The following is a 27,401-nucleotide window of genomic DNA, read 5'->3' on the forward strand; positions in this document are numbered from 1 at the left end:
AGGAAAACAGACAACAATAAGAAGCTGACAGAGGTTCTAGCCTTCCCCTACTTAACTTAAAAAAATACATTTATTTAACATGCAATACCGGATCAAAATAAAGTACCGGTATTTTAAGAAAAAAAAACGCATTTGAACGTCTGTCTGCTGTTTCCTTCATATTTCTGTCTGATAAACAGGTTGTTCCTGGGGATAGTGAGTAAGGGAAAATCTTTGTTAGGTAGTCCTGGAAAGCAGTAAAACCTGACAGGAGTTCTAACCTTAACAGGGGTTCTATACTTTACTAGCATTTTACCCATATCCCCCAACTTTTAGAGATGGGAATGAGGGACATCTATCAGCAAAAGTATGCAGGCATGGGACACACCCCTTGCCACGCCCCCTTAAAGGAGAGTTATACAAAAAATAAAAGATTGGTTCAACCCAAAAGTGCTTTTTTACCACTACTATTCCTTTATATTGGCTTTTGGAATTTACAAATGCAGCAATTTAGAAATCAGATGAAAGGTTTAGCGCTGTAAAACACTTTTTCATAGATAAAAAGTGCATTTTTTATACATCTATATAGATCAGACCAAAATGAGGGACAAATGAGGAGGAATGAGGGACAGGGGGACATTTCTCCAAATCAGGGACAGTCCCTCGAAATCAGAGACAGTTGGGAGCTATGTTTTACCTTCTCAGCTACGGCACACTCAGAAGGTAAACTGACTACACGCAGGGCTTTTAAATTTGTCTATTAGAAATGTGCATTTTTCCATAGAAAGGGTATCAAATGACGTGAACTTGAGGGTGGGGTCCTTGTAGTTAAAAATATTACGTTGGTTGCCTGTGTCAGTTTTGCACAAACAATAGCTGGTTCTATTTTCAGTGTTTAATTGCTCTGTTCACAGTTTAGCTCAGCTGTGATTTCCTGTATTATAAATGTATACAACTACCTGGCCGGACTGCGCTGTCCACCAATAGCTTGAAACATGGAGCAATAAAATCCTATAAAGTTCTATGAAAAGTTTTCATAGCATATCAGAGCACACACATAAATGAGGAGAGGAGCTGGGTGAAGGTGTCACAGGATGGCGGCCTGGCCTTTGTTGATGTTACTGGGATTCCATTTCTGCCCTGTGGTTTTCTCTTTTTCTACGGTGAAACTTACCGATGGAGGATATGACGACATTGTGATTGCAATCCACCCTGCAGTGCCTGAAAATGATATCATTATAGAAAAAATACAGGTAAGAGCATTGCACAGGCTCAGATAACTAACTGTATCTTAATCACTTAAGCCCCTGGCCATTTGGCTGGCCAAAGACCAGAGCGCTTTTTGCGATTTGGCACTGCGTCATTTTAACTGACAATTGCGCGGTCGTGCGACGTGGCTCCCAAACAAAATTGAAGTCCTTTTTTTCCCCACAAATAGAGCTTTCTTTTGATGGTATTTGATCGCCTCTGCGGTTTTTATTTTTTGCGCTATAAACAAAAAAAGAGCGACAATTTTGGAAAAAAAAGCAATGTTTTTTACTTTTTGCCAGGGGCGTTGCTAGGTCTACAAAAGATCTGGGGCTAGAGCCCATAGCAGCGTAGTAAAGAAAGTCATACGCTTGGGCGGGCATACACATGTATATACAGTAATATACGTGTGTGTGTGTATATATATCCCCAGAGAGCCCCCCCCCCTCACATCAGGGTCCCCAGAGAGTCCCCCCTCACATCAGGGTCCCCAGAGAGTCCCCCCTCACATCAGGGTCCCCAGAGAGTCCCCCCTCACATCAGGGTCCCCAGAGAGCCCCCCTTACATCAGGGTCCCCAGTGAGCCTCCTCCTTACATCAGAGAGCCTCCCCCTTTCATCAGGGTACCCAGAGGGCCCCCCATTTACATCAGGGTCCCCAGAGAGCCCCTTTTACATTAGGGTCCCCATAGAGCCTCCCCCTTAAATCTGGGTCCATAGAGAGCCTCTGCCTTGCATCAGGGTCCCCAGAGAGCCCCCCCACTTACATAAGGGTCCCCAGAGAGCCTCCCCTCCCCTGCAGAGACTCAGGGCTATTGGCCCCAGATTCGGGGCTATAGCCCCAAAAGCCACCCCCTAGCAACGCCCCTGCTTTTTGCTATAATAAATATCCCCAAAAAATTTATAAAAAAACATTTTTTTTCCTCGGTTTAGGCCGATATGTATTCTTCTACATATTTTTGGTAAAAAAAAAAAAAATCGCAATAAGCATTTATTGATTGGTTTGTGCAAAAGTTATAGCGTCTACAAAATAGGGGATAGTTTTATGGCATTTTTATGAATAATTTTTTTTTACTAGTAATGGCAGCGATCAGCGATTTTTGTTGTGACTGCGACATTATGGCGGACAGATCCCACACTTTTGGCGCTATTTTAGGACCATTCACATTTATACAGCTTTCAGTGCGATTAAAAATGCATTGATTACTGTGTAAATGTGACTGGCAGTGAAAGGGTTAACCAGGAGGGGGCTCTGCAGGGGTTAAATGTGTTCTAGGGATGTGTTCTAACTGTGGGGGGGATGGGCTATGTGTGACACGACACTGATAACCGCTCCCGATTACAGGGAGTGGTGATCAGTGTCCTGTCACTAGGCAGAACGGGGAAATGCTTGTTTACATCAGCATTTCCCCGTTCTTCCTCTCCGTGAGACGATCGCGGGTATCTCCACGGACATCGGGCCTGTGATCACACTCACGGAGCTTGCGGCAGGGTCGCACACTCGCTGCCGGCGGCGCGCACGCGACCATACGGTGGAAATTTAAAGGGACGTATCTGTACGCCCATTTGCCTGTCCGTGCCATTCTGCCGACGTAAATGTACATGCGTACATGCAAGTGGTTAAAGACAATTTGTCACTTTGCCTTCTCTTCCAAGACCACCAACCCACACACACCAAAGCTTACTTTCACCACACAAAAACGCAAACTGACAGATTCTCTTAAGACTCGGTTCACATATGTCCAGCTGCGGTTTCAGCGCACAGAACTATTTTTGAAAACAGGCCGTGGCCACCTTGGATATATTTGAACCGGCTTTATTGAAAGCTGTTCAGTTCACATTGTATGCAAATTAGATGTGGTTCAAAACGCATCCCGTTCCCATATATGTGAACCGAGTCTTAAGGAGCAAATCTACCAAGTGTTAATTTCTGTCTTGGTTGGGGTGACAGTTTTTCATCCTCTGTTGTCTATGGACATTGGTGTGAAGACCTCTATCCAGGGCAATCCCATGACAAGCTAGAAGCTCTGTTTTCCAGCCAAGCAACCTGTGTCATCATCCTTGGGGCTCTCTTTATATCCTCAGAAGAGAAGCTGCTAAAGGACACTCGATACTGAACTTCTGTACGATGCATCCTTTATGCCGCGCACAGACGATCGGACATTCCGACAACAAAATCCTGGATTTATTTCCGATGAATGTTGGCTCAAACTTGTCTTGCATACACACGGTCACACAAATGTTGTCGGAAATTCAGATTGCCAAGAACGCGGTGACGTACAACACGTACGACGAGCCGAGAAAAATGAAGTTCAATAGCCAGTGCGGCTCTTCTGCTTGATTCAAAGCATGCGTGGAATTTTGTGCGTCGGAATTGTGGACACATGATCGGAATTTCCGACAACGGATTTTGTTGTCGGAAAATTTGAGATCCAGCTCTCAAATTTTTGTTGTCGGAAATTCCGACAACAAATGTCCGATGAAGCCTACACACGGTCGGAATTTCCGACAACAAGCTCACATCGAACATCGAAAATTCCTACCGTGTGTACGCGGCATTAGTGTAGTCTTTCTTGACTAAAGTTTTGTGCAACTCTATTGTACCTTCAGAGGTTTCTATGGGGTTCTAGGGGATCCTTAAGCAATGCGCAATTTCTGCCTCCTAGATAAGCCTCCAATGACACCAGCTATTTTTAAGGGAAGAATTCTTCCTACTGACCATTGATGTAAGGAGCATTCTTCCCACTGATCACCAATATAAGAGACATTCTTTCTACTACCAGGGTTAAAGGGTCCCTTCGTTTACTGATCACCAGTGTAAGGGGGCCATTTCCCTATGACCACTAACCTAAGGGGGCCTTCTACACTGACCAATACTGTAAGTGGGCATTTCACTGACCATCTGTATAAGAGGTCATTTTTCTGAACACCATTGTGAGGGAACACAACAATTTTCACTGTTTGCATTTCTTTTCTACCCATTATCTTTGCTTTATTTCATTATGGAAATAATTTCGCTATATAGAGCAGCCCTGTGGAAGTTCCACTTCAAGACCTCACCCCCCCCCCCCCCCCCCTTCAACAAATATCACTTTTTTTGAGGAGGGGGGAGGTGCCCACTCCCACTCAGATCACATAAACGATCCAAGTGGAAGTTCTTCTCTCCCCCACCCTGCAGTCTTCTGGGACACATTACGGGTCCGTGGAAACTGAAGGACCATTCAGAGTGTGCAGCCCGACTCACAGTGTGCACCCGGCTGTGAAGCTGCAAGCTGTCAAAGCAATGTACCCACAGTTGAAATGCTGGCGCAGGGGACAGAGCAGCGAGGAAAAGGACGGCTCGAGTGAGCACATTGCTGGATCCTGGGACAGGCGGGCGGCTGTTTATTAAAAGTCAGCAGACTGCTGACTTTTAATAAACAAACAAAATTGACTGGAGTTCCTCTTTCAGTACTCCACATTCCTTGTTTTTATTTATTCTTAACTTCAATTTATTGCTTATGCTAATGTAATGTAATCTGTAGAAATAGTATTTATTGTTAAGGGTTCCCCGAGACCTGAAAATTATTTCAAGTATTCCTTCATTGTAAAAACGGTTGAGAAAAGCGGCTCTACTGCATTCTTCATAGAAACAGAGGCAGAAATAATTGTGATGGGGTCCACTGTTACCACAGCAATAGATAGGGTGAAATGTATACCTTCAACAGGATACCAGAGAGCAATGAAGACGAGGAGTACTGAATTCTGACACACCACCCCCTCTTTTGCCTGGAGTGGCTTTGCAAGAGGTAAGCCCACTTAACCACTTACGCCCCGGACCATTTGGCTGGCCAAAGACCAGAGCACTTTTTGCGATACGGCACTGCGTCGCTTTAACTGACAATTGTGCGGTCGTGCGACGTGGCTCCCAAACAAAATTGACGTTCTTTTTTTTCCCACAAATAGAGCTTTCTTTTGGTGATATTTGATCACCTCTGCGGTTTTTATTTTTTGCGCTATAAACAAAAAAATAGCGATCATTTTGAAAAAATTGCATTATTTTTTTACTTTTTGCTATAATAAATATCCCCAAAAATATATAAAAAACATTTTTTTCCTCAGTTTAGGCCGATATGTATTCTTCTACATATTTTTGGTAAAAAAAAAATCGGAATAAGCGTTTATTGGTTGGTTTGCGCAAAAGTTATAGCGTCTACAAAATAGGGGATAGTGTTATGGCATTTTTATTGATAATTTTTTTTCTTACTAGTAATGGCGGCGATCAGCGTTTTTTATCGTGACTGCGACATTATGGCGGACACGTCGGCCAATTTTGGCACGATTTTGGGACCATTCACATTTATACAGCGATCAGTGCGATTAAAAATGCATTGATTACAGTGTAAATGTGACTGGCAGTGAACGGGTTAACCACTAGATGGCGCTGTAGGGGTTAAGTGTGTCCTAGGGAGTGATTCTAACTGTGGGGGGGAGGGGTGTGTTGACACGACACTGATCACCGCTCCCGATTACAGGGAGCTGTGATCAGTGACAGTGTAATTAGGCAGAACGGGGAGATCAGCATCTCAACATTCTTCCTCACTGTGAGACGACCGCGGGTATCCCCGCGGACATCGAGTCAGCGGGACCCACGATCACGGAGCTCCCGGTGGCACGCGCAATCACGGAGCTCCCAACGGCGCGCGCGCACCCGCGAGCTGGCTCTTAAAGGGCAACGTACAGGTACGTTAATCTCCCTGTACATGCCCTTCTGCCGCAGTATATGTGCGTGAGGCAGTCGGGAAGCAGTTAAAATTATATTTCAACTTTAATGAATGACACACCAACCATCAAGGATATTTTATGTGAAATTTCATGAGTTCTAACCTACTGCCATTAGTTGTGAACATTAAAAGGGGGTTGTTATCCCTTTATAATGAAATGTAAATTTTATATATATATATATATATATATATATATATCTCTATCTATCTATCTATCTATCTATCTATCTATCTATCTATCTGTCTATCTATCTATCTATCTATCTATCTATCTATCTATCTATCTATCTATCTATCTATCTATCTATCTATCTATCTATATATATATATTTTTTTTTTTTTTACTTCAAAGGAAATCAAAAACCCAAGAACAAAAGTATGAATAAATGAAATTAAACTATTGCATTTTACATTTAGATATATACAGTATCTCACAAAAGTGAGTACACCCCTCACAATTTTGTAAATATTTTATTATATCTTTTCATGTGACAACACTGAAGTAATGACACTTTGCTACAATGTAAAGTAGTGAGTGTACAGCTTGTATAACAGTGTAAATTTGCTGCCCCCTCAAAATAACTCAACACACAGCCATTAATGTCTAAACCCCTGGCAACAAAAGTGAGTACACCCCTAAGTGAAAATGTCCAAATTGGGCCCCAAAGTGTCAATATTTGGTGTGACCACCATTATTTTCCAGCACTGCCTTAACCCTCTTGGGCATGGAGTTCACCAGAACTTCACAGGTTGCCACTGGAGTCCTCTTCCACTCCTCCATGACGACATCACGGAGCTGGTGGATGTTAGAGACCTTGCGCTTCTCCACCTTCCATTTGAGGATGCCCCACAGATGCTCAATAGGGTTTAGGTCTGAAGACATATGTGGCCAGTCCATCACCTTTACCCTCAGCTTCTTTAGCAAGACAGCGGTCCTGTTGGAGGTGTGTTTGGGGTCGTTATCATGTTGGAATACTGCCCTGTGGCCCAGTCTCAGAAGGGAGGGGATCATGCTCTGCTTCAGTATGTCACAGTACATGTTGGCATTCATGGTTCCCTCAATGAACTGTATCTCCCCAGTGCCGGCAGTACTCATGCAACCCCAGACCATGACACTCCCACCACCATGCTGGACTATAGGCAAGATACACTTGTCTTTGTACTTCTCACCTGTTTTCCACCACACACGCTTGACTCCATCTGAACCAAATAAATTTATCTTGGTCTCATCAGACCACAGGACATGGCTCCGGTAATCCATGTCCTTAGTCTGCTTGTCTTCAGCAAACTGCTTGAAGGCTTTCTTGTGCAATATCTTTAGAAGAGGCTTCCTTCTGGGACGACAGCCATGCAGACCAATTTGATGCAGTGTGCAGCATATGGTCTGAGCACTGACAGGTAGACCCCCCACCCCTTCAATCTCTGCAGCAATGCTGGCAGTACTCATATGTCTATTTCCCAAAGACAACCTCTGGATATGACGCTGAGCACGTGCACTCAATTCCTTTGGTCGACCATGGCCTGTCAACCCGCTATATGGTCTTGGCCACCGTGCTGCAGCTCAGTTTTAGGGTCTTGGTAGTCTTCTTATAGCCTAGGCCATCTTTAGGTAGAGCAACAATTCTTTTTTTTAGATCCTCAGAGAGCTCTTTGCCATGAGTTGCCATGTTGAACTTCCAATGACCAGTGAGAACGATAACACCTGAGACCTTGTAACACTAATGAGTCACATGACACAATGACACAGGGATGGAAAATGGCTAATTGGGCCCAATTTGGACATTTTCACTTAGGGGTGTACTCACTTTTGTTGCCAGTGGTTTAGACATTAATGGCTGTGTGTTGAGTTATTTTGAGGGGACAGCAAATTTACACTGTTATATAAGCTGTACACTCACTACTTTACATTGTAGCAAAGTGTCATTTTCTCAGTGTTGTCCCATGAAAAGATAGAAGAAAATATTTACAAAAATGTGAGGGGTGTACTCACTTTTGTGAGATATTGTACATATATATATATATATATATATATATATTATATATATATATATACTTTTTTTTTTCCTTAGGTATGTTTTTAGCACAGCAGCTGGTTTGTTGTTTCACTATTAAACGTTTGCTTTTTCACTCTAGTGCAGAATGGTTAATATTAGTAGATACCAAACATGTCAATATTTAAAATTGTGCATGCCTGTGAAATGGCAACAAACTATGATAGTTAAAATTGTCCACAGGCAATGCTATAAAAGCCTTTACAGGTTATCAGTTTAGAGTTAATTGTGAATTAGGGCCCTATAATGCTCTACCTCTGATGTTCGCATGATACCTCACATGTATGGTGCAATCGTTATTTTCATATGCATACGAGAACTATTTACACTTTCTGTTTATTTATTTTTTTTCATTTAAATCAAATGCTATCACAAAAGGGTGAACAAGCCCCCTTGTGATAGCTTTGGGCAAGTGACAGGTATTCTTTATGGAGACATCAGGGGTTTATTAGACCCTTGATTTCTCCTTTGCCCTCCAAAGCTGCAAACCCAGCACAGATTATGCTTGGTTAGCTGCTTCTACACTTTAAAAGTGATCCAGCTGAAATAAAAAATGGTACCAGGATCGTGGCTACAGATCCTGGTATTAACCACTTGGTGACAGGCCATTTTTAAATGTACGGCAGTCAGCAAGTGGTTAAATAAAGTGATTTGTTACTTTATGTAAAAGTGACCCATCCCCCCCAACCCCAAACCACTGTTTAAGGATAAATATCAATTCTGGTTTACCAAGTATATTGATAAACATAATTGTCTGTCAAATAAGTTGTTATTTAATCTAACATCAGATATATTTTTCATGTTAAATGCAGCATGCTAAGCAATGTATATGTGTAACCAGGTATTTATTACAGTACTTCCCTTGACTTAATTTATTTTGTTTCTGGAGAAGGACAGACACATCATCGTATAAGCATGTCAGGGGCCAGCATCTATGCCCTGGACTGAGATGGTCACACAGTCATGCAAATTGTGGAGCTTGTACAGTTCTAGGCTGTGTTCATAACTTTAGAACACAGATCAGCTACTGCTGCAGCCTCTTATTTTGTGACTTGTTGTCTGATCACCGAGGAGAGTTAATGTTTCCTCCTGCCTGCAGCAGACTGTTAGTGACCCTGTTACTGAAAAAATATCAAAACAAAAAGCTTCTGTAAAGAAAAAAAAGCATAGTTTTGCCGGGTCCAGCACCCAGTTGTGGAATACTTTCTCTGCTGCACAACAAAACCACATAGAGAATCTCTTAATCCAACATACTTCTGGATGTGTTGAATGTCTGTATCCTCCACCACGGTCTGGTTCCTCCCAGCGGCCCTCATGAGACTAAAGAACACATGAAGAAGACATACCGGTAAATATTGTTCCAGGTTACATTCATTCAATCATGGGACCCAGAAGAAGGCAAGACTGCCAATCACATAGCTACTGTGTTGCCTTTATATGTAAATAAAATTGATTAGTAGATAGATCAATCGATCCAGCCAGAGTTGTGTTAACGCCTATATTCTTGGATACTACAACAACAATGAAATCTTCCCGCCATAATTCCTGACTTTCCTTTCCACCAGGGGTTAGCCACTACTGTTTTATTTTCTAAAACATAAAGATTCAGCAGAATTGTTGGAAAACCTGATAATGACCACAGGCGTGCAGACTCAGGAACACACATCTCTCTTACCAATATGGTTCCCAAAAGATAATACAATGCCAAGTGATTTAAATCTCCAGAATCTGCCAAAAACTGACCCTTTAAAATCAATAACATGTAGCCAGATACTGGGCGACAGCAACATGGAGAAGGAGACAATGCCCTCTGTTGCTCTACTTCAATTGTGCATCCAATAAATGAACTATATTGAGAACTACTATTGCCAAAGTTCTTTTGGTACTGGTCCCATTGAGCGCTGCATTCATTGCTGTAGAGGGACTGGAGACACCTCTCACCCACAGATTCCCACCCAAGTCTTTGTAAGCATCAGTGAGTGACAGTGTGGGGTGCCCCATCTCTACTGCAAGCATCCAGCTGAATCGCAGGGACCAGTGAGAGGGCTCATCGCCCACTATATGCCCTGTTAGCAGGACATTAGGCATACCACATCACATTTGTGCATTACCTACCATGCATTTATACCTTACCCCTTTGTGAAAACTGTTTCAGTGTCTAACCTGTTGCATCTTTACTTCCCCACACTGCATTATGGTTTATTAAGATTACCAAAAAGTGTACCAACGCTTCTTAAAAAGCCCAAAAGATAGCTGGCAGAAGAACCACTTAAGAGACTGTCCCTCCTGTTGAATCACCCCACACATTTCCCCCCTGTCTCTTTCCATTTACGACTACTTTTCCGCAGGCAGTGTATACCAGTCAGTCTAGGCCTATCCTAACCACCATTGATGCACTCTGGCAGTATAGTCTCACATTTGGTAGATTAAGTTTCATTACCGCCCATTGCTGAACCTACGGTGGCGTTGCTGCTGTTTATGCTGATCAAAGAGGGAGGGTGGTGCTAAGTTGGTCTATAGAGTAGGGTTAACCCACATCCCCAAAATACAAGCAAAAATGGAAATTTGTTCCTCTTGTGGGACTTTGGAGGGAAAAGGCTACTCTGGAGTAATTGCGAGTGTAGCCTTTTCCCTCCAAAGTCCCACAAGAGGAACAAATTTCCATTTCTGTTTATGCTAATCTGGAAACCAAGTGTTACTTTTAGGGCACTTTCACACTGGGGCGGAGGGGTGTCAGAGGTAAAGCGCTGCTATTTTAAGGGCGATTTACTGTCGTTTTAGCGGCACTTTCCGGCCACTAGCGGGGCGCTTTAAACCCCCGCTAGCGGCCAAAAAATGGTTAAAAGTGCCCACAGAGCACTGCTGCCGAAGCGCTTTGCGGGCGCTTCAGTAGCGCTGGCTTTTGATTTCAATGGCAGGGGCGTTTTAGGAGCGGTGTATTCGCCACTCCGGCAACGCCCAAAAATGCTGCTTGCAACACTTTTTTTTCCCTTCCTGCAAGCGCACCGCCCCAGTGTGAAAGCGCTTGGGTTTTCACACTGGGGTGGCAGGGGAGGCGTTTTTTAGGCTCTTTACAGGTGCTATTTTTAGCCCTTTAGCACCTGAAAAACGCCCCAGTGTGAAAGTAGCTTTATACTTAGTTTTTACCACTCCACATTCTGTGTGCCAATAGTATAACTATCACTGTTGATTCAATTTTATGTTTTCTTTGTTATCAGCTTTGCTTAGGGACAATATAATAAAGTGGAATCTGACTCACCCAATCAACTTTGGCTATTTTTAATCCTCATAAAATAAATAAATAGGAAGGTATACATACAGTGCCTTGAAATAGTATTCATACCCCTTGACATTTTCCACATTTTGTCATGTTACAACCAAAAACGTAAATGTATTTTATTGGAATTTTATGTGATAGACCAACACAAAGTGGCACATAATTGTGAAGTGAAAGGAAAATGATAAATGGTTTTTAATTATTTTTTACAAATATGTGAAAAGTGTGGCGCGCATTTGTATTCAGCCCCCTTTACTCTGATACCCCTAACTAAAATCTAGTGGAACCAATTGCCTTCAGAAGTCACCAAATTAGTAAATAGAGCCCACATGTGTGTAATTTAATCTTAGTAGAAATACAACTGTTCTGTGAAGCCCTCAGAGTTTTGTTAGAGAACCTTAGTGAACAAACAGCATCATGAAGACCAAGGAACACACCAGACAGGTCAGGGATAACGCTGTGAAGAAGAAGTTTAAAGCAGGGTTAGGTTATAAAAAAAAATATATCCCAAGCTTTTACCATCTCACAGAGCACTGTTCAATCCATCACCCAAAAATAGAAAGAGTATGGTACAACTGCAAACCTACCAAGACATGGGCCGTTCACCTACACTGACAGGCTGGGCAAGGAGAGGATTAATCAGAGAAGCAGCCAAGAGGCCCATGGTAACTCTGGAGGAGCTGCAGAGATCCACAGCTCAGGTGGGAGAATCTGTCCACAGGACAACTATTAGTCGTGCTCTCCACAAATCTGGTCTGTATGGAAGAGTGGCAAGAAGAAAGCCATTGTTGAAAGAAAGTCATAAGAAGTTCCAGTTTGCGAGAAGCCATGTGGGGGACACAGCAAACGTGGAAGAAGGTGCCTTGGTCAGATGAGACCAAAATTGAACTTTTGGCCTAAAAACAAAATGCTATGTTTGGCGAAAAACTAACACTGCACATCACCCTGAACACATCCCCATCGTGAAACATGGTGGTGGAAGCATCATGTTGTGGGGATGCTTTTCTTCAGCAGGGACAGGGAAGCTGGTCAGAGTTGATGGGAAGATGGATGGAGCGAAATACAGGGCAATCTTAGAAGAAAACCTGTTATGCCGCGTACACACAAGCAGAATATCTGTCAGAAAAAGTCTGACGGGAGCTTTTCATCGTATATTCCGACCGTGTGTATGCCCCATCGGACTTTTCCCGTCGAAAATTCAGACGGACTTAGGTAGAGAACATGTTCTACATTTTTCAGACGGAACTAAAAACCCACTCGTCTGTATGCTGTTCCGACATACCATAAAACGACGCATGCTCTGAAGCAAGTACGAGACGGAAGCTATTGGCTACTGGCTATTGAACTTCCTTTTTCTAGTCCCGTCGTATGTGTTGTACGTCACCTCGTTCTGGACGGTCGGACTTTGGTGTGACCATGTGTACGCAAGACGGCTTGAGCGGAATTCCGTCTGAGAAACCTTCAGAGTTTATTCCGACTCGTGTGTACGTGGCATTAGAGTCTGCAAAAGACATGAGACTGGGGTGGAGGTTCACCTTCCAGCAGGACAACGACTCTAAACATACAGCCATAGCTACAATGGAATGGATTAGATCAAAGCATATTCATGTGTTAGAATGGCCCAGTGAAAGTACAGACCCAAATCCATTTGAGAATCTGTGGCAAGATTTGAAAATTGCTGTTCACAGACGCTCTTCATCCAATCTGACAGAGCTTGAGCTATTTTGCAGAGAATGGGCAAACATGTCACTCTCTAGATGTGCAAAGCTGGTAGAGACATCCCCAAAAAGTCTTGCAGCTGTAATTACAGTGAAAGGCGGTTCTACAAAGTATTGACTCAGGGGGGCTGAATACAAATGTCCACCACACTTTTTAAATATTTATTTGTAAAAATTTTTGAAAACCATTTATCATTTTCCTTCCACTTCACAATTATGTGCCACTTTGTGTTGGTCTATCACATAAAGTCCCAATAAAATACATTTACGTTTTTGGTTGTGACATGACCAAATGTGGAAAATTTCAAGGGGTATGAATACTTATTCAAGGCACTGTATTTACTTGTTTTAATTTTTTTTTATTTTTTTATGTTTCTTTAGTTACATGCTGCTTTCTTGCCTAGGCAAATTATGTCATACGTCCCAGGAGTCTTTAGGAAGGGAAGGAAAGGTTTTCTCAGCTAAGCACACTCTTCTGCATACATCCCTGAGCTAAAGGCAGACAGAATCCAGGAAGTAAATGCTACATGAATCATTTGCCCTTACTGAAGATGTCCACGGTCAGAAATGCTAGGGGGTGTTTTTCAACAAAATAAAACATGGAGACAAGGATGGATGGGGGAATTTGCTTTGAATATTAAAACATTTTTTAAATAGTGGATTGTGGTGTTTAGATGCAGGGAAGATGTGCTTTAAGTCACTTTACTGCTTGCCTAATGCCTGTTTATCAAGGTGTTACTGCTGATTGCCAAGTACTAGTTTCAGTGAGTCTCTGTGTCATTGCATGCCCCTACACTCAACTCAATGTGTCAAAGGAGCTGAGGTTCTTGAGGAGGTTGAGGCAAAGACCAGAGGACCCATTCTATTTAGCGGCTTCTATGGGGGTAGCACTACAAACACGGAGAACAATGTACACTAAACCAACACAATCAGTAATCATCTACCACTTCTTGCATTGTTTTGTGGTGGAAACATGAAATCTATTTGGTTGTTGTGGGTTATTGTATAATGCACTTGCTTTTGTCACTGTCTCTGTACTAATTTGTTACTCTGTTTTCTCTGTGCTTTGTAGCTAATGATAAAGGAAGCTACACATGATTTATTTCATGCAACCAAGCAAAGACTGTTTATCAGAAGCATCAAAATCTTAATTCCTTTAACTTGGTCACAAAAAGCCACGTATGGCAAACGTACTAGAGAAAATTATGAGAAGGTAAGATGCTGATTCAAACAAACCATATGTTCTACTGTATATAGATATATACATATAAATAAAAGGGCCATTTTAAATCAACTACAATGTACTTACAGGGCCTGACAAGAGGAACAGGGCAAAAACACTAGTTTGATGATGAAGTGATGTTTTGGTGGGGAACAGGCAACCTTTAGCAAGGCTGCTTATAACTGAAAGAATGGATCATTGCGCATATTTATTTAGAGCAGAAAAGACATTAGAGATAAATATATATATATATATATATATATATATATATATATATATATATATATACACACACATATATACACACACACAGTATATACACATTATATTGTCAAAAGTATTGGGACACCTGCCTTTACACGCATATGAACTTTAATGGAATCCCAGTCTTAGTCCGTAGGGTTCAATATTGCGTTGGCCCACCCTTTGCTGTTATAACAGCTTCAACTCTTCTGGGAAGGCCGTCCACAAGGTTTAGGAGTGTGTCTATGGGAATGTTTAACCATTCTTCCAGAAGCGCATTTGTGAGGTCAGGCACTGATGTTGGACGAGAAGGCTTGACTCGCAGTCTCCGCTCTAATTCATCCCAAAAGTGTTCTATCGGGTTGAGGTGCAGGCCAGTCAAGTTCCTCCACCCCAAACTCACTCATCCATGTCTTTATGGACCTTGTGCATAGTCATGATGGAACAGGAAGGGGCCATCCCCAAACTGTTCCCACATAGTTGGGAGCATGAAATAGTCCAAAATGTCTTATTATGCTGACACCTTAAGAGAGAAGTCCAGCCTGAGCTTGTTTGGCTGGGCTTCTCCAATGGGTCACAGGAGTGCAATCCGTTTTGCACTCCTGTGACCTGTTTTCAGCAGAGAGTGGTCTGAAGTCCGCTCTCTGCTGACGTCACACAGATTAGTCCAGGCTCGCGTCATCCTGACTCTCTGAGCCTGGATACGCCAGGTGCCTGGACTGATGGCCGCCTCAGCCTCTCAGCGAGCCGCTGAAACGGACGCTCCTCGCCCCAGTTCATCGCTCCAGTGAGCGTGGAGGAGCAGAGTTGCTGATTGACAGGTAGCAGCTCTCTGCTCGGGGAGCCAAGAGAACCGAGCCATCGACGATGTTCGATGGCTCGGTTCTCAGTGCAGAGGCGGTGGGGTACAGATGCAGCATCGGACCAATGCTGCAGCCACCTAAGTAAGTATGATTATGGGGGGAAAAAAATTCCCATACCTCATTTTTAAGAGTTTCTTCACTGGAACTAAGGGGCCAAGCCCAACCCCTGAAAAACAACCCCACACCATAATCCCCCCTCCACCAAATGATTTGGAGGGGTGGCCCAATACTTTTGGTAATATAGCGTGGATGAGCGAGTTTGCACGCAAATCACATGTAAATCGCACAGGAACGTATGGCGTGTACCTTTGCAATTCATGGTGTGAACCGGGCCTTAATAAATGTTTACTGCTGGATTTAAAATCAATTTTAACATTGTAACTGATATAGTAATTGTTATCACTAACATGTTTAATTGGAACAATAGATCACCTTTTTTTTTTTTTTTTTTTTTTTTTTTTTTGTTACCAGTAAAAGTTTTTATTATAGTTTACAAGATGTACAAACAAGTATAAAATAACATTTGATATCATACAACCAACAGTCAGTATCCACCCATAGTAGTTGGGTCAGAGGACCTCCATCTTCAGATAATTTCTCTTCTTGTATAAATAAGCAGGATAAAAAATGAGTTTTTCAAGTTTAGTAGCCACCACACCCTCCACACGGCCCAGCAACCACAGGGCTGGATCCAAAGAGAGGGAGTGGTTACTCACGGTATTAACAGTGTCCACCACCCCTCTCCAATAGCTTTGTAGCTCAGAACAGAGCCAAAAAAAACATTAAAATAAGTACCAATATCTATCTTGCATCTAAAATAGGTATCTGGGGTTCCCAGGTACATGACAGACAAACGTTGGAGGTATAATAGACACGGTTGATACATTTCAGTTGGAGAAACTGGTCCCTGGAGGAAATCATATTTCCAGAAATAGAAGTAAGCAGTCCTCCCAATCATCATCAGTTAAAAAGGGGATGTCAGCGTGCCACTTATGTTATAGAGTGGTCATTTTTGGGAGGGTCAAAGGTGACAGCTGGTTATATAATGCGGACAATGGCTAGGTCCACTTCTTTAGAGGTATAAACACTGCTCTGGAGGCATACTCTCAGTCTTCATCAGATTGGAAGGAATTCTCTCCTATAAATCTTATAAAGGTAGCATCCTCATACAGGAGGAGATATAATAATGGAGTCAACATAGAGAAGTCCTGTAAGAGGGATCTAGTCCCCCATATTTCTCATGGTGGGGGATATGTCCACTTGTAGGATATAGACGGACCACCTATGCCCATATGCCCAAGATGGCAGCAATAGTTGCCCCATATCATTCTGGTTACATGCACAGATGCTGTCAAAATGGAGGAGACAATACAGCAAAATGAGCTTGCTTCAGACACAGTTGTCTCTCAGTGAAACAAAAAAAAATATATTTGTAACGACACCCCGAGTATGAAAGAGGTTAAAGCCGTTTAGGACATTCCATTTCCAAACACAAAGGCAGCTACCGAACACTCCAATCAGCCGAACAAGAAACCCATACGAATAATTCTTCCCCCCAAGTACGAGACGAGGCTCTGTAGGGAGGGTCAAACAGGAATCAGACTCTTTTATTAGAACCAGAATACAGTCTTATATACAGTAGAAGAGGAGGTCCCCCCTCCTGCTCATATTACTCTAACAATACAACTGTAACCAGAAACAGAATTAACATGAGCTAATTAACTAATCCCTTAAAGCAGCCGATGTGACTCCGTGCCCTCCTGAGCATTGTATGATTAATCAGGATTTCACTACAGGTCAGACTTGTTGTCACCGAGCTTCACACATTATTATAAACACAGGACCCCTTCTCACAATAGCAGGAGCTAATTACAATTAACAAACAGTGGTCTCCCCACCTCCTCAGCCTAGTAGGCAACAAACTATAGTAGGAGTAGACTGTCCGGATCCTAGCCAGTTCTAGAGGCCAATGTGATCAGCTCTCTCAACATGTTGAGTTCAGAATCAAACAAACCAAGAATAGTCTTTACATATATCCTGGGAGATATTGTGGATAAATATTACTGTCCCATTTTAAGTAATCCAAGATATATTTTCTCAGTAACCCTGTGCCCAAAAGTGATTCCCGTCACAATATTATTCTTAGAAATAAAAAAGAAAATGTGCACAAAACCACCATACATAAGTAATGTTTCAGTAAATGTATTGTGTTAATTGCACTGCTTGATGGTGCTGTACTATAACTGACAGCACTAACTGCATAAGATACATAAACCCGTAATGGAACTGCAGTAGTTATTTTTGTTTTATCCAATAGCACAGCTTAGGTAAGTATCTAAAGAGAATCAAAGAGTAATTGTGAAATTATAAACACATATATATTAGATATCCATTTCATTCTCTTTTACCAGGCACATGTTTTAATTGCCAACACATTCTTGAAAATCGGGGATAGTCCTTACACACACCAGTATGGGGGTTGCGGAGAACAAGGACGGTTTATTCATCTGACTCCAGACTTCTTGACGAATGAAGATTTGATCTCCGTGTATGGAGCTCATGGTGAGCAAAATTTTCAGTAATCAGTTATCTGTAAACTCTGCCCAATGCAAAAGGTAGCTATACCCCATCATGGCATAAATGTAATCTATAGTATTAACAAGCTAACACTGCAAGATAATTTTTTCTAAAGCACACGGGCCAATATTTAATGCTTCTGTTTTCTACAGCTTGACACAGACATCAGAATGCAGTTTAGGGAGAAGGCAGTGTCTTCCTGTAGTCACATGATCAGTCCCAGTGTGGTAACTAGATAAGAACTGCTGGGAACAGCAGTGGACCAATCACAGGAGCAGGAAGTTACGTTTCTGAGGGAGGGGCGATTATGTATACCAGTTGTGTGAATTATGGCCCCAAAGAAGGAAGCCATGTTAATATTTTTTTGACAGTTTTTGGAAATAAAATCTAACAACACGTTGAGCTAAATATTTTTATGAACACTAAATTCTGAAAATAACTAAACATAATCTGATCTTTTAAAATAAAAGTTGAAATACCTTTTAAAAAATCCTGCATTCAATGAATATCAAACCCTCTTGACATGTTTTTCTGAGCATCCAGCCTCTCCTGAACAGTAATTTCACAATTGTAGGAAAGTTATTTGTCCGAGAATGGGCTCGCTTTCGTTGGGGAGTCTTTGAGGAGTACAGCACTGACCAGCCATTCTACATTTCACCAAACCTTCAAGTAGAGGCAACACGGTATGTTTTCATCTATTTTCCTACAAGATGTAAGGAAACGATTATACAAATGTATCCAAATAGAAGAAATGCAATTCTCTTTTCCTTTACCATGCAGACAGTGGCAACTGGTGGGTTCTTCTTTGGGGGGGGCGTCAAACAAACAACACCCCCCCCCGGCATGGCACACCACCCCCTTTGGGCGGTCCGGCGTGGCACTTACCCACTCGTGTGGCGGCAGCTCCTGTGTCTGCTCTTCTAGCTACCTCTGCCGTGTGTCTTCCGCCAAAGCGCTAGGCATCCAATAGGATCACCTGACACTTTGGCCAATCGGGAAACAGGTCTCACATACCTGCCTCCTGAATGGCAGGGAGGAACTTTAGTGTGAGAATAGCGAAAATTAATTCGCTATGGTCACACAACTGGGTGGGCTCGGAGCGCAATGCTCTGCGCTCCGAGCTCACACTTTTTTGAAGCCTATTAGAGCCTCTGGCTCTAATCAGGTGCTTAAAAAAAAAAACACTCTGCCTCATTGGAATCCATGGTCTGGCGCCACTGATCTATAGATCAGGTGACCTGACGCATGGATAGGGGAGGCGGCGCCCGTGCGCCCTCTATGAACGGGCTGCCACTGCATTCAGTAATATACAGTACATGATGAATCAAGCTTTCAGACAGGCTACCTGCTGTGTAAAATTAGATAATTAGGTAGGAGGGAGAAAAATCAGGATGAGTGTTACTAGTGCCCCCATGTTCACTAATAGCTCACAAAGCAGGCAGGGACGTGAAAAATGTTGTCAACCTCCTTCTGCTACACAGCCATAAACCACTGCAAGAATCAGTGCATTACCAAAGTATATTCATTTAGAAAAAGTACCTCAGTGACCCCAAAGTCCTGCCTGTAAGATTCCCCACGAAAACCCACTTAGAGAAAAGAAAAGCAGCGCTGGTCTAAAATCCCTAAATGCACCCCAAAAACAGATGTCTATTGCTAAGAGTGAAATAAATTACCAAAGACACAAACCTAAATGAAATCTAAATACAGTGCAAAAATAGCTCCAACAATGCAGTGCAAAGTGCAAAAGTGCTCAAAAAATATATATGGTAACAATATGTGATAAATGCAATAATACCAATATTATTAAAAAAAAATGTAGAAAAATTATAAAAAAAATAGTCCATAAACATAGTGTATCAAAAAATATTAATAGTAATAAGAAAAATGAATCAATGAAAAATAGCGAATCTCAGTGACTTCTTAGATGTCAATCGAATATGTGAACTTGCCACCCAGTGTGATCCTCCACCAGTCCAACTCCCCAGAATTAATGGGTGGTAAAGTTATGAACCAGCAACTGTGCCTTTAAACAATATTATGCTTTATTCCACAACATTGTTTAACTGCAAGCTGTCCCCTCCAGATCCCGAACCATGACCCACATGGATATAGAATGGGAAAAGGAGGTTCCAATAGTGTAATAGCATTTTAAAAGACTTTATTAAAACAATATAACAAAAGATACACTCACATTTCATAAGTGTCCGACCCGACATTAGGGAGTATAAGCATTTGTGTGTTCCCAGTTGTTACCGGCCACTAAACAATATCGCGAACCGTGAGTCCGATCCTGCCTCCTCTTCCTTCGTTTCGTCATAATACGTCTTCCTGAAGCTGCATTCTATATCCATGTGGGTTGTGGTGCGGGATCTGGAGGGAACAGCTTGCAGTTAAACAACATTGTGGAATAAAGCATAAGATTGCTTAAAGGCGCAGTCGCTGGTTTATAACTTTACCAGCCATTAATTCTGGTGAGTTTGTCTAGTATGACAGGTGGAGGATCACACTGGGTGGCAAGTTCACATATTTGATTGACATCTAAGAAATCACTGAGACTATTTTTTAATTGATTAACTTTTCTCAATACTAATAATATTTTTGGGGATTTAATGGTCTATTTTTTAATCATTTTTCTACTTTTTTTTTTAAATAATATTGGTTTGATTGCATTTATCACATATTGTCACAATATATATTTTTTTTTTAGCACTGCATTATTGGAGCTATTTTTGCACTGTATTTAGATTTCAATTAGGTTTGTGTTTATGGTAGTTTATTTCACTCTCAGCAATAGACATCAGTTTTTGGGGTGCATTTAGGGATTTTAGACCAGTGCTGCTTTTCTTTTCTTTTTTTTCCAATTTTTTTGGTCTTCCAAATTCAGAGCAGCTGAGATCTGTTGTTTTTTTTATTTTTTTGCACCTTAGTTCCTATCCATTATCTTTGGCGCTGTTTTTTTAACCTCTCTCATCAAAACCCACTTAGGACTAGTCAGACCACCAGCCTCCTATTATGTGCACAATGTTGGAAAGCAGGTCTCGGCTTCCTCTGTGCACAGGTATATTGCCATCTACTTCTCATAAGACATACAGCATATGGGATGCCTATTTGCTGCCAGTGTGCACAGTGCAGCAGGTTCTTCACCTGACTACTACATCTAAGTAAAAACATTGTGCCAGTTCACACATCTCCAGAGCACCTCTGGTATGAATTGCACAGGGGTCCTGTGCGTCTTCTTGTTCATTTCATGTCCAAATTCAGCCAAAAATTCAGGCTGAAATTGGACCTGAAACGGTGAATGAGGATGCACTGGACCCCTGCTGTAAGCCGCTCCGTGCTGCGGTGTGAACCCAGCCTTAATGATTACCACTATAACCGGCTGCAATGTGGCATATGGTAATCCTTACATTTTACTTGTGCCTAAAATATGGGTGTTAATCTATTTAGATATTTTTAACGATTAGTAAAGGAGCTTTAAAATAAGACATCACTCACCTCTCTGAAATTATTATTTCTCAGGGCTGGTTCACACCAGGAATCACACGGGAATGCACCAAGCGTTTCTGTGCAAGTCACATGTGTTCCAGTGCATTGGGATTTGAGCCTATTCATTTTGAATGGGCTGAATCACACTTGACTGCACCATAAGTAGTGCATGCCATACACTACTTTAAAAAAAACACACTGCAACCTGATCTCATGGTACTGTACCAAGCAATCCGATGCAGGCAAACGCACTGCACTGCGACCTGCATTTGGGGTGTCATTACCTTAACACTGACACCTGCTGCAGAACACAACTACAGTGCATTTTGGACATGGTGCAGAAAACACTTAAAACATGTTTCCTGCGCCGTGTTCTGCTGCGAACGGGCATTCAAAGAGACGTTAACTCATGTCTAATAGCTTAGAAACGCCTGTTTGATCACATTAGAGGGCTAGCAGGTTGACAAGATCTGCTCTCAGTGCCTCTTCAAACAAGAAAGCAGTGTTGGAAACCCACATTCTGTGTGCGCCGCATTCAAAATGCACTGCAATTGTGATCTCGGCAGGTTGCAAACCCAGTACCGTTTACCTGCACCGGATCGTATGGTACAGATCATCATGCAATCCAGTTGTAGTGTGTTTTTTAAAGTGGAAGTAAACTTCCATCGATTGTTTGTGACTGTAGGTAAGTCTATGATAAGGTAAGGTAATTGCTATCTGGATATTAATTACTTAAAAAATCTTTTGAAAAGTAAAGCAAATGTTGCCCTGTAATGTAATTATATATGATCTGCTTGACAGTAACTTCTGTATTTTTTATACTTTCTTCTTGAAAATCTGCACTTAGAAGTCAAATGTTAAGAGATAAACATGCACAATAAATCAAGTAATAAATAGCCCAAGAGTGCTTTTTTTTTTTTCTTTTTTAACTGCAGGTGTTCGGTCAATATTAGTGGTATCTACAGAGTTCTGGAGAATGTGGAAGATTCTTGTCTAACCAAGATTTGTAACTTAGATCCCGATACTGGTCTGTATGAACAACAATGTACTTTCTTCCCAGAGAAGAATCAGATTGCTGGAGAATCTATCATGTATTTCCCTGGTCTGCAGTCTGTGAGTACCATGACTGTTCATGACTGTTTGTAATCCTTTCACCAGACACACATTGAGGTAACTGGAAAGGTGGACAAATCTCCCTGGGTTTTAGCTATTCCCTTAACTACTGGTGGCAACAGGGAGGTTCCTATCAAGGGGCAAGATGACTATGAACAGAGTTTCTCATCTTGGCTCAAGACTCCTACATAGCTCCTAGTATAGACAATGGGAAAACTGTGTTGCAGTGTTGAATCTATACCATTTCTCAGGCACCCACAGTTTGGAGGCAGGGTACTTTATTTTGGTAAACAAGGCCCTGTAGGTAGAGGGAAGATTTAAAGGGCTATCACTGGTGACACCGATCACTGAAACATTCTTCATTTTAACCACTTCAGCTCTGGAAAATGTTACCCCCTTTATGACCAGGCCATTTTTTGCTAGTCGGCTATATTTTGCGCTATAAACAAAAAAAATAAACAAAAAAAAGAGCATCAATTTTGAAAAAAAGAAAGTTTTACTTTCTGTTATAAAACATATCTGATAAAAGATACACGGAGCTGCAGCTCGGCTCGGGTGCCCCATAGCAAGCCGCTTGCTGTGGTGGCACTCAAAGGGAGGGAGGGGCCAGAAAAGCCGAAGAGAGACCCGAGAAGAGGAGGATTAGTACTGCTTTATGCAAAACCACCTGCACAGAGCAGGTTAGTATAACATGTTTGTTATTTTTATTTAAAAAAAACACGGGACTTTACAATCAATTTAAATGTGGATCATGTTTAATCACACAATAAATGGCAAAGTAGCTGAGAGAGAAAGGGAAGTGGTGAGTGTGATTAGTAAAACGCATGCATCTTTAGCTGACCATACTATATACAATCTGGTTGTACAATCTCCTTTAGATCTACCAGAAACTATGTGGAACAGGGGCTTGCCTGATTGGAAATAAATTGACTAGAGTGTTTAGGTTTCTCTTCATATTACATAGTTTGGTAAATATAAGCGTCATTGTATTGGGCTTGCACAGTCAGATTGTAGTGTGGTAACCCCGGTATTTCCTATTCTAGAGTTACCCAAGCTAACTCTATTACATTGCTACTAACTGTACCTTTTTTGAAGGGATTGTCCCTCTTGTGGAACTAAATCCTTCTATCTTCACTCGTCCCTCAACTATCTAATATTTAGCTAACAAGAATGCTAACGGCACTAAACCTTTCATCCATTCTCTTGCTATGTTGAAAAATCAGTATAACCACTTCAGCCCCGGAAAGATTTACCCCCTTCCTGACCAGGCCTTTTTTTGCGATACGGCACTGCGTCCCTTTAACTGACAAATGCGCGGTCGTGCGACGTTGTGCCCAAACAAAATTGATGTCCTTTTTTTTCCAACAAATAGAGCTTTCTTTTGGTGGTATTTGATCACCTCTGCGGTTTTTATTTTTTGTGCTTTAAACAAAAAAAGAGCGACAATTTTGAAAAAAAAGCAATATTTTTTACTTTTTGCTATAATAAATATCCCCAAAAAATATATAACGAAAACAAATTTCTTCCACAGTTTAGGCCAATATGTATTCTACATATTTTTGGTAAAAAAAAAAAAAAAATCACAATAAGGGTATATTGATTGGTTTGCGTAAAAGTCATTGCGTCTACAAAATAGAGGATAGATTTATAGAATTTTTATTAATATTTTTTTTTATTAGTAATGGTGGCGATCTGCGATTTTTATTGTGACTGCGCCATTGCGGCGGGCAGTTCAGACACTTTTGACACTATTTTGGGAACATTGGCATTTACACAGCAATCAGTGCTATAAAAATTCACTGATTACTGTGTAAATGTCACTGGCAGGGAAGGGGTTAAACATTAGGGGGCGTTCAAGGGGTTAACTGTGTTCCCTCAGTGTGGTCTAACTGTAGGGGGGATGGGCTCACTAGAAAATGACAGAGATCACTGCTCCTGATCACTGGGAGCAGTGATCCCTGTCATGTTGCTAGGTAGAACAGGGAAATGCCTTGTTTACATAGGCATCTCCCCGTTCTGCCTCTCCATGCCACGATCGCGGGCCAATAGTGGACATAGAGTCCGTGGTAACCGCGGGCACGCTCCTGAGGCGCGCACCCACTAGCCACGGTTGACGTAGCGATGTCCGGTTACGTTGCTTTGTGCACCGTGCCACTTTGCCGACGTATATAGGCGTGAGCCGGTCGGCAAGTGGTTATAGGAAAAATACGGATGAATAAATGCCCTTGTGGGTGTAACCAATAATTTTTTGCATATTAAAGCAGACCTTCACCCTAAACCTAATGTCCTCATGCCCCACCTTTTCTTCCCTCCCTCTCTTTAGATTGTATATTTTATTTACTTATTTTAAAACATCTATTGTGCTGCTTTGCACAAGTTATGTGTTTTGCAGTTCTGCATTTCTCGCCTGGGTGAGAATGACATCTGGGAGGACCCCCACCCCTCCTCCTGGATTCTTCCCCATTCTTGAACACACATGGAAAATATCCTGCATTTGCATAGATGTGCTTAAGGGCTCTGTTGGAACCCGACGGCCAGCAAGAGCCCTTAGGCATATCTGTGCAGGCGCTGTAATGATGGCCCAAGAGGAGGGGCGGGTGGAACAAACTGAGGAGTGAAGTTCCTCTTCAAAGTGGGGTGCTTTTAACCCAAAAAAAGGGTTAAAAACTCTTTTGTGGAGCTTTCAAATCGCTTTTAAGGCACTCATTCCAATGGGCAGGGCATTTTGGGAGCGCTAACTACAGTGCTCCCAACCCGCCCCAAAGATGCTGCTTGCAGGACTTTTCAGAATGTCCCGCAAGCGCACCGCCCCAGTGTGAAAAGACACACTGGAATGAATGGGAAGCGGTTTTCAGGCGCTTTGCAAAGGCTATTTCTAGCGCTAAAGCACCTGAAAACCACCCCAGTGTGAAAGAGGTCTTAGTTCTTTTAGATCACAGGAATGAACTTCGGTCTTTAACCACTTGCCACCCGCCATATAGCAAAATGACGGCGGCAAAGTGGTTTCAATATCCTGACTGGACGTCATATGATGTGATCAGGATATTGAGACACTGCGCGCCCCCAGGGGCGGGCATCGCGCCGATCGTTGTTGCGGTGTGTCAGTCTGACACCCCGCAACTCCGATCTAGGTAAAGAGTCTCTGACAGAGACTCTTTACCACGTGATCAGCCGTGTCCAATCACAGCTGATCACGATAGAAATAGGAAGAGTCGGTGATGGGCTTTTCCTCACTCGCGTCTGACAGACGTGAGTAGAGGAGAGCCGATTGGCTGCTCTCCTGACGGGGGGGGTCTGTGCTGATTGTTTATCAGCACAACCCCCCCTCGGATCCTGCCCAGGACCACCAGAGAAGCCGCCCAGGACCACCAGGATGGCCACCACACTGGACCACCAGGTATGCCCCCTAGACCCCCAGGGAAATACCAATATGTACCCAGGCAGCTGCCAATCTGTGCCCAGGCAGCTGCCAATCAGTGCCCACTCCAATGCCTACCACTGCCACAAGGGATGCCTATCAGTGCCTCATATCAGTGCCACGTATCAGTGCCCATCAGTGCCACCTTTCAGTGCCCATCAGTGTCACCTATCAGTGCCACCCATGAGTGCCCATCAGTGCCGCCTATCAATGCCCATCAGTGCTACATATCAGTGCCACCCATCAGTGCCGCCTACCAGTGCCCATCAGTGCCACATATCAGTGCCCATCGTCAGTGCCCGCTCATTGGTGCCACCTCATCGGTGCCACCGTATCAGTGCCCATCAGTGAAAGAGAAAACTTACTTATTTACAAATTTTTTTTAACAGAAACAAAAGCAAAACTTTTATTTTTTTCAAAATTTTCGGTCAAAATTTTGTTTAGCAAAAAATAAAAACCGCAGAAGTGATCAAATACCACCAAAAGAAATCTCCATTTGTGGGAACAAAATGATAAAAATCTAGTTTGGGTACAGTGTAGCATGACCGCGCAATTGTCATTCAAACTGCGACAGCGCTGAAAGCTGAAAATTGGTCTTGGCAGGAAGGTGTATAAGTGCCTGTATTGAAGTGGTTAAAATAAAAATGAAAGAGTCATAAAAATTTTAAGTGATTCTATTATGGGTTCCTGCCCTTTCGATTGTACACAGGCCAGCTAAACCAAAAGCAACAAATCAGGGTTTCGCTTCTCTTTCCTTGAAAAAAAAATAAATCTGTTATCTGACAGTTTATAGGCATCACATACATATTTGCTGACCTAGTACTTATGAATTGGCTCCATATTTTTCATAATGTGCCAGATACAATATACAGTACTTTCAGCACCCCCTCACTTTGTTAAAGAGTAACCGAAGGAAAACTCTAATCTATCGATGATTGCAGTCAGCAGATTTCAGTGACTCATTCACCTACTAACCCTCTGCACACATTTAAGATAAATAAACACTATGTGACAGCTGATGGCTGCATCTTGCATGATAAGCGGGTCTAAATGTCACTATGACGTAACATATAAAAACTGAACCAAAGAAAAACACAAAACTTTCCTGGAGCAACCAATTTATTTTTATATTGCAAATTATATACGGTAACTGGATTTGTTGCTAGGAAGTGCTCTGTTCTTTGTACATCAACACGCAATGTAAACAATGAAATCCTGATGTCTGTCAAATGTTAGAATAGTTTATTGTACTACACAGAATGCATTATATATGCAGCATGTTTTTGTAATATAGTGTATGAATATTTAATGCATTTGAATAGAATGGCACAGAGACATAGGGCCCTTCCCATCTATTCCTGACACCACAAAGAACATCTATCCCCGACATTATAAAGATATCATGCCTGAAGACAGGACTCCAGCATTGGCAGGTTGCAATGCA

The 27,401-nt window shown here is 42.1% G+C and overlaps 1 protein-coding gene across 1 annotated transcript in view; it reads left to right on the forward strand.

The window, feature by feature from the left end:
• The first annotated feature begins 999 nt into the window (after positions 1 to 999).
• Positions 1,000 to 27,401, forward strand: part of LOC141103706 (calcium-activated chloride channel regulator 1-like) — a 61,301-nt gene continuing 34,899 nt past the window's right edge. The window contains exons 1-5 of the mRNA XM_073593599.1: positions 1,000 to 1,232; positions 14,108 to 14,248; positions 17,775 to 17,925; positions 18,515 to 18,623; positions 22,362 to 22,539. Of these exons, the coding sequence (XP_073449700.1) occupies positions 1,074 to 1,232; positions 14,108 to 14,248; positions 17,775 to 17,925; positions 18,515 to 18,623; positions 22,362 to 22,539 (738 nt within the window). The 5' untranslated portion in view covers positions 1,000 to 1,073. The remainder of the gene's footprint in view (positions 1,233 to 14,107; positions 14,249 to 17,774; positions 17,926 to 18,514; positions 18,624 to 22,361; positions 22,540 to 27,401) is intronic.

This window comes from Aquarana catesbeiana, linkage group LG07, assembly GCF_042186555.1.
Source record: "Aquarana catesbeiana isolate 2022-GZ linkage group LG07, ASM4218655v1, whole genome shotgun sequence".
In the NCBI taxonomy this organism is placed as follows: Eukaryota; Metazoa; Chordata; class Amphibia; order Anura; family Ranidae; genus Aquarana; species Aquarana catesbeiana.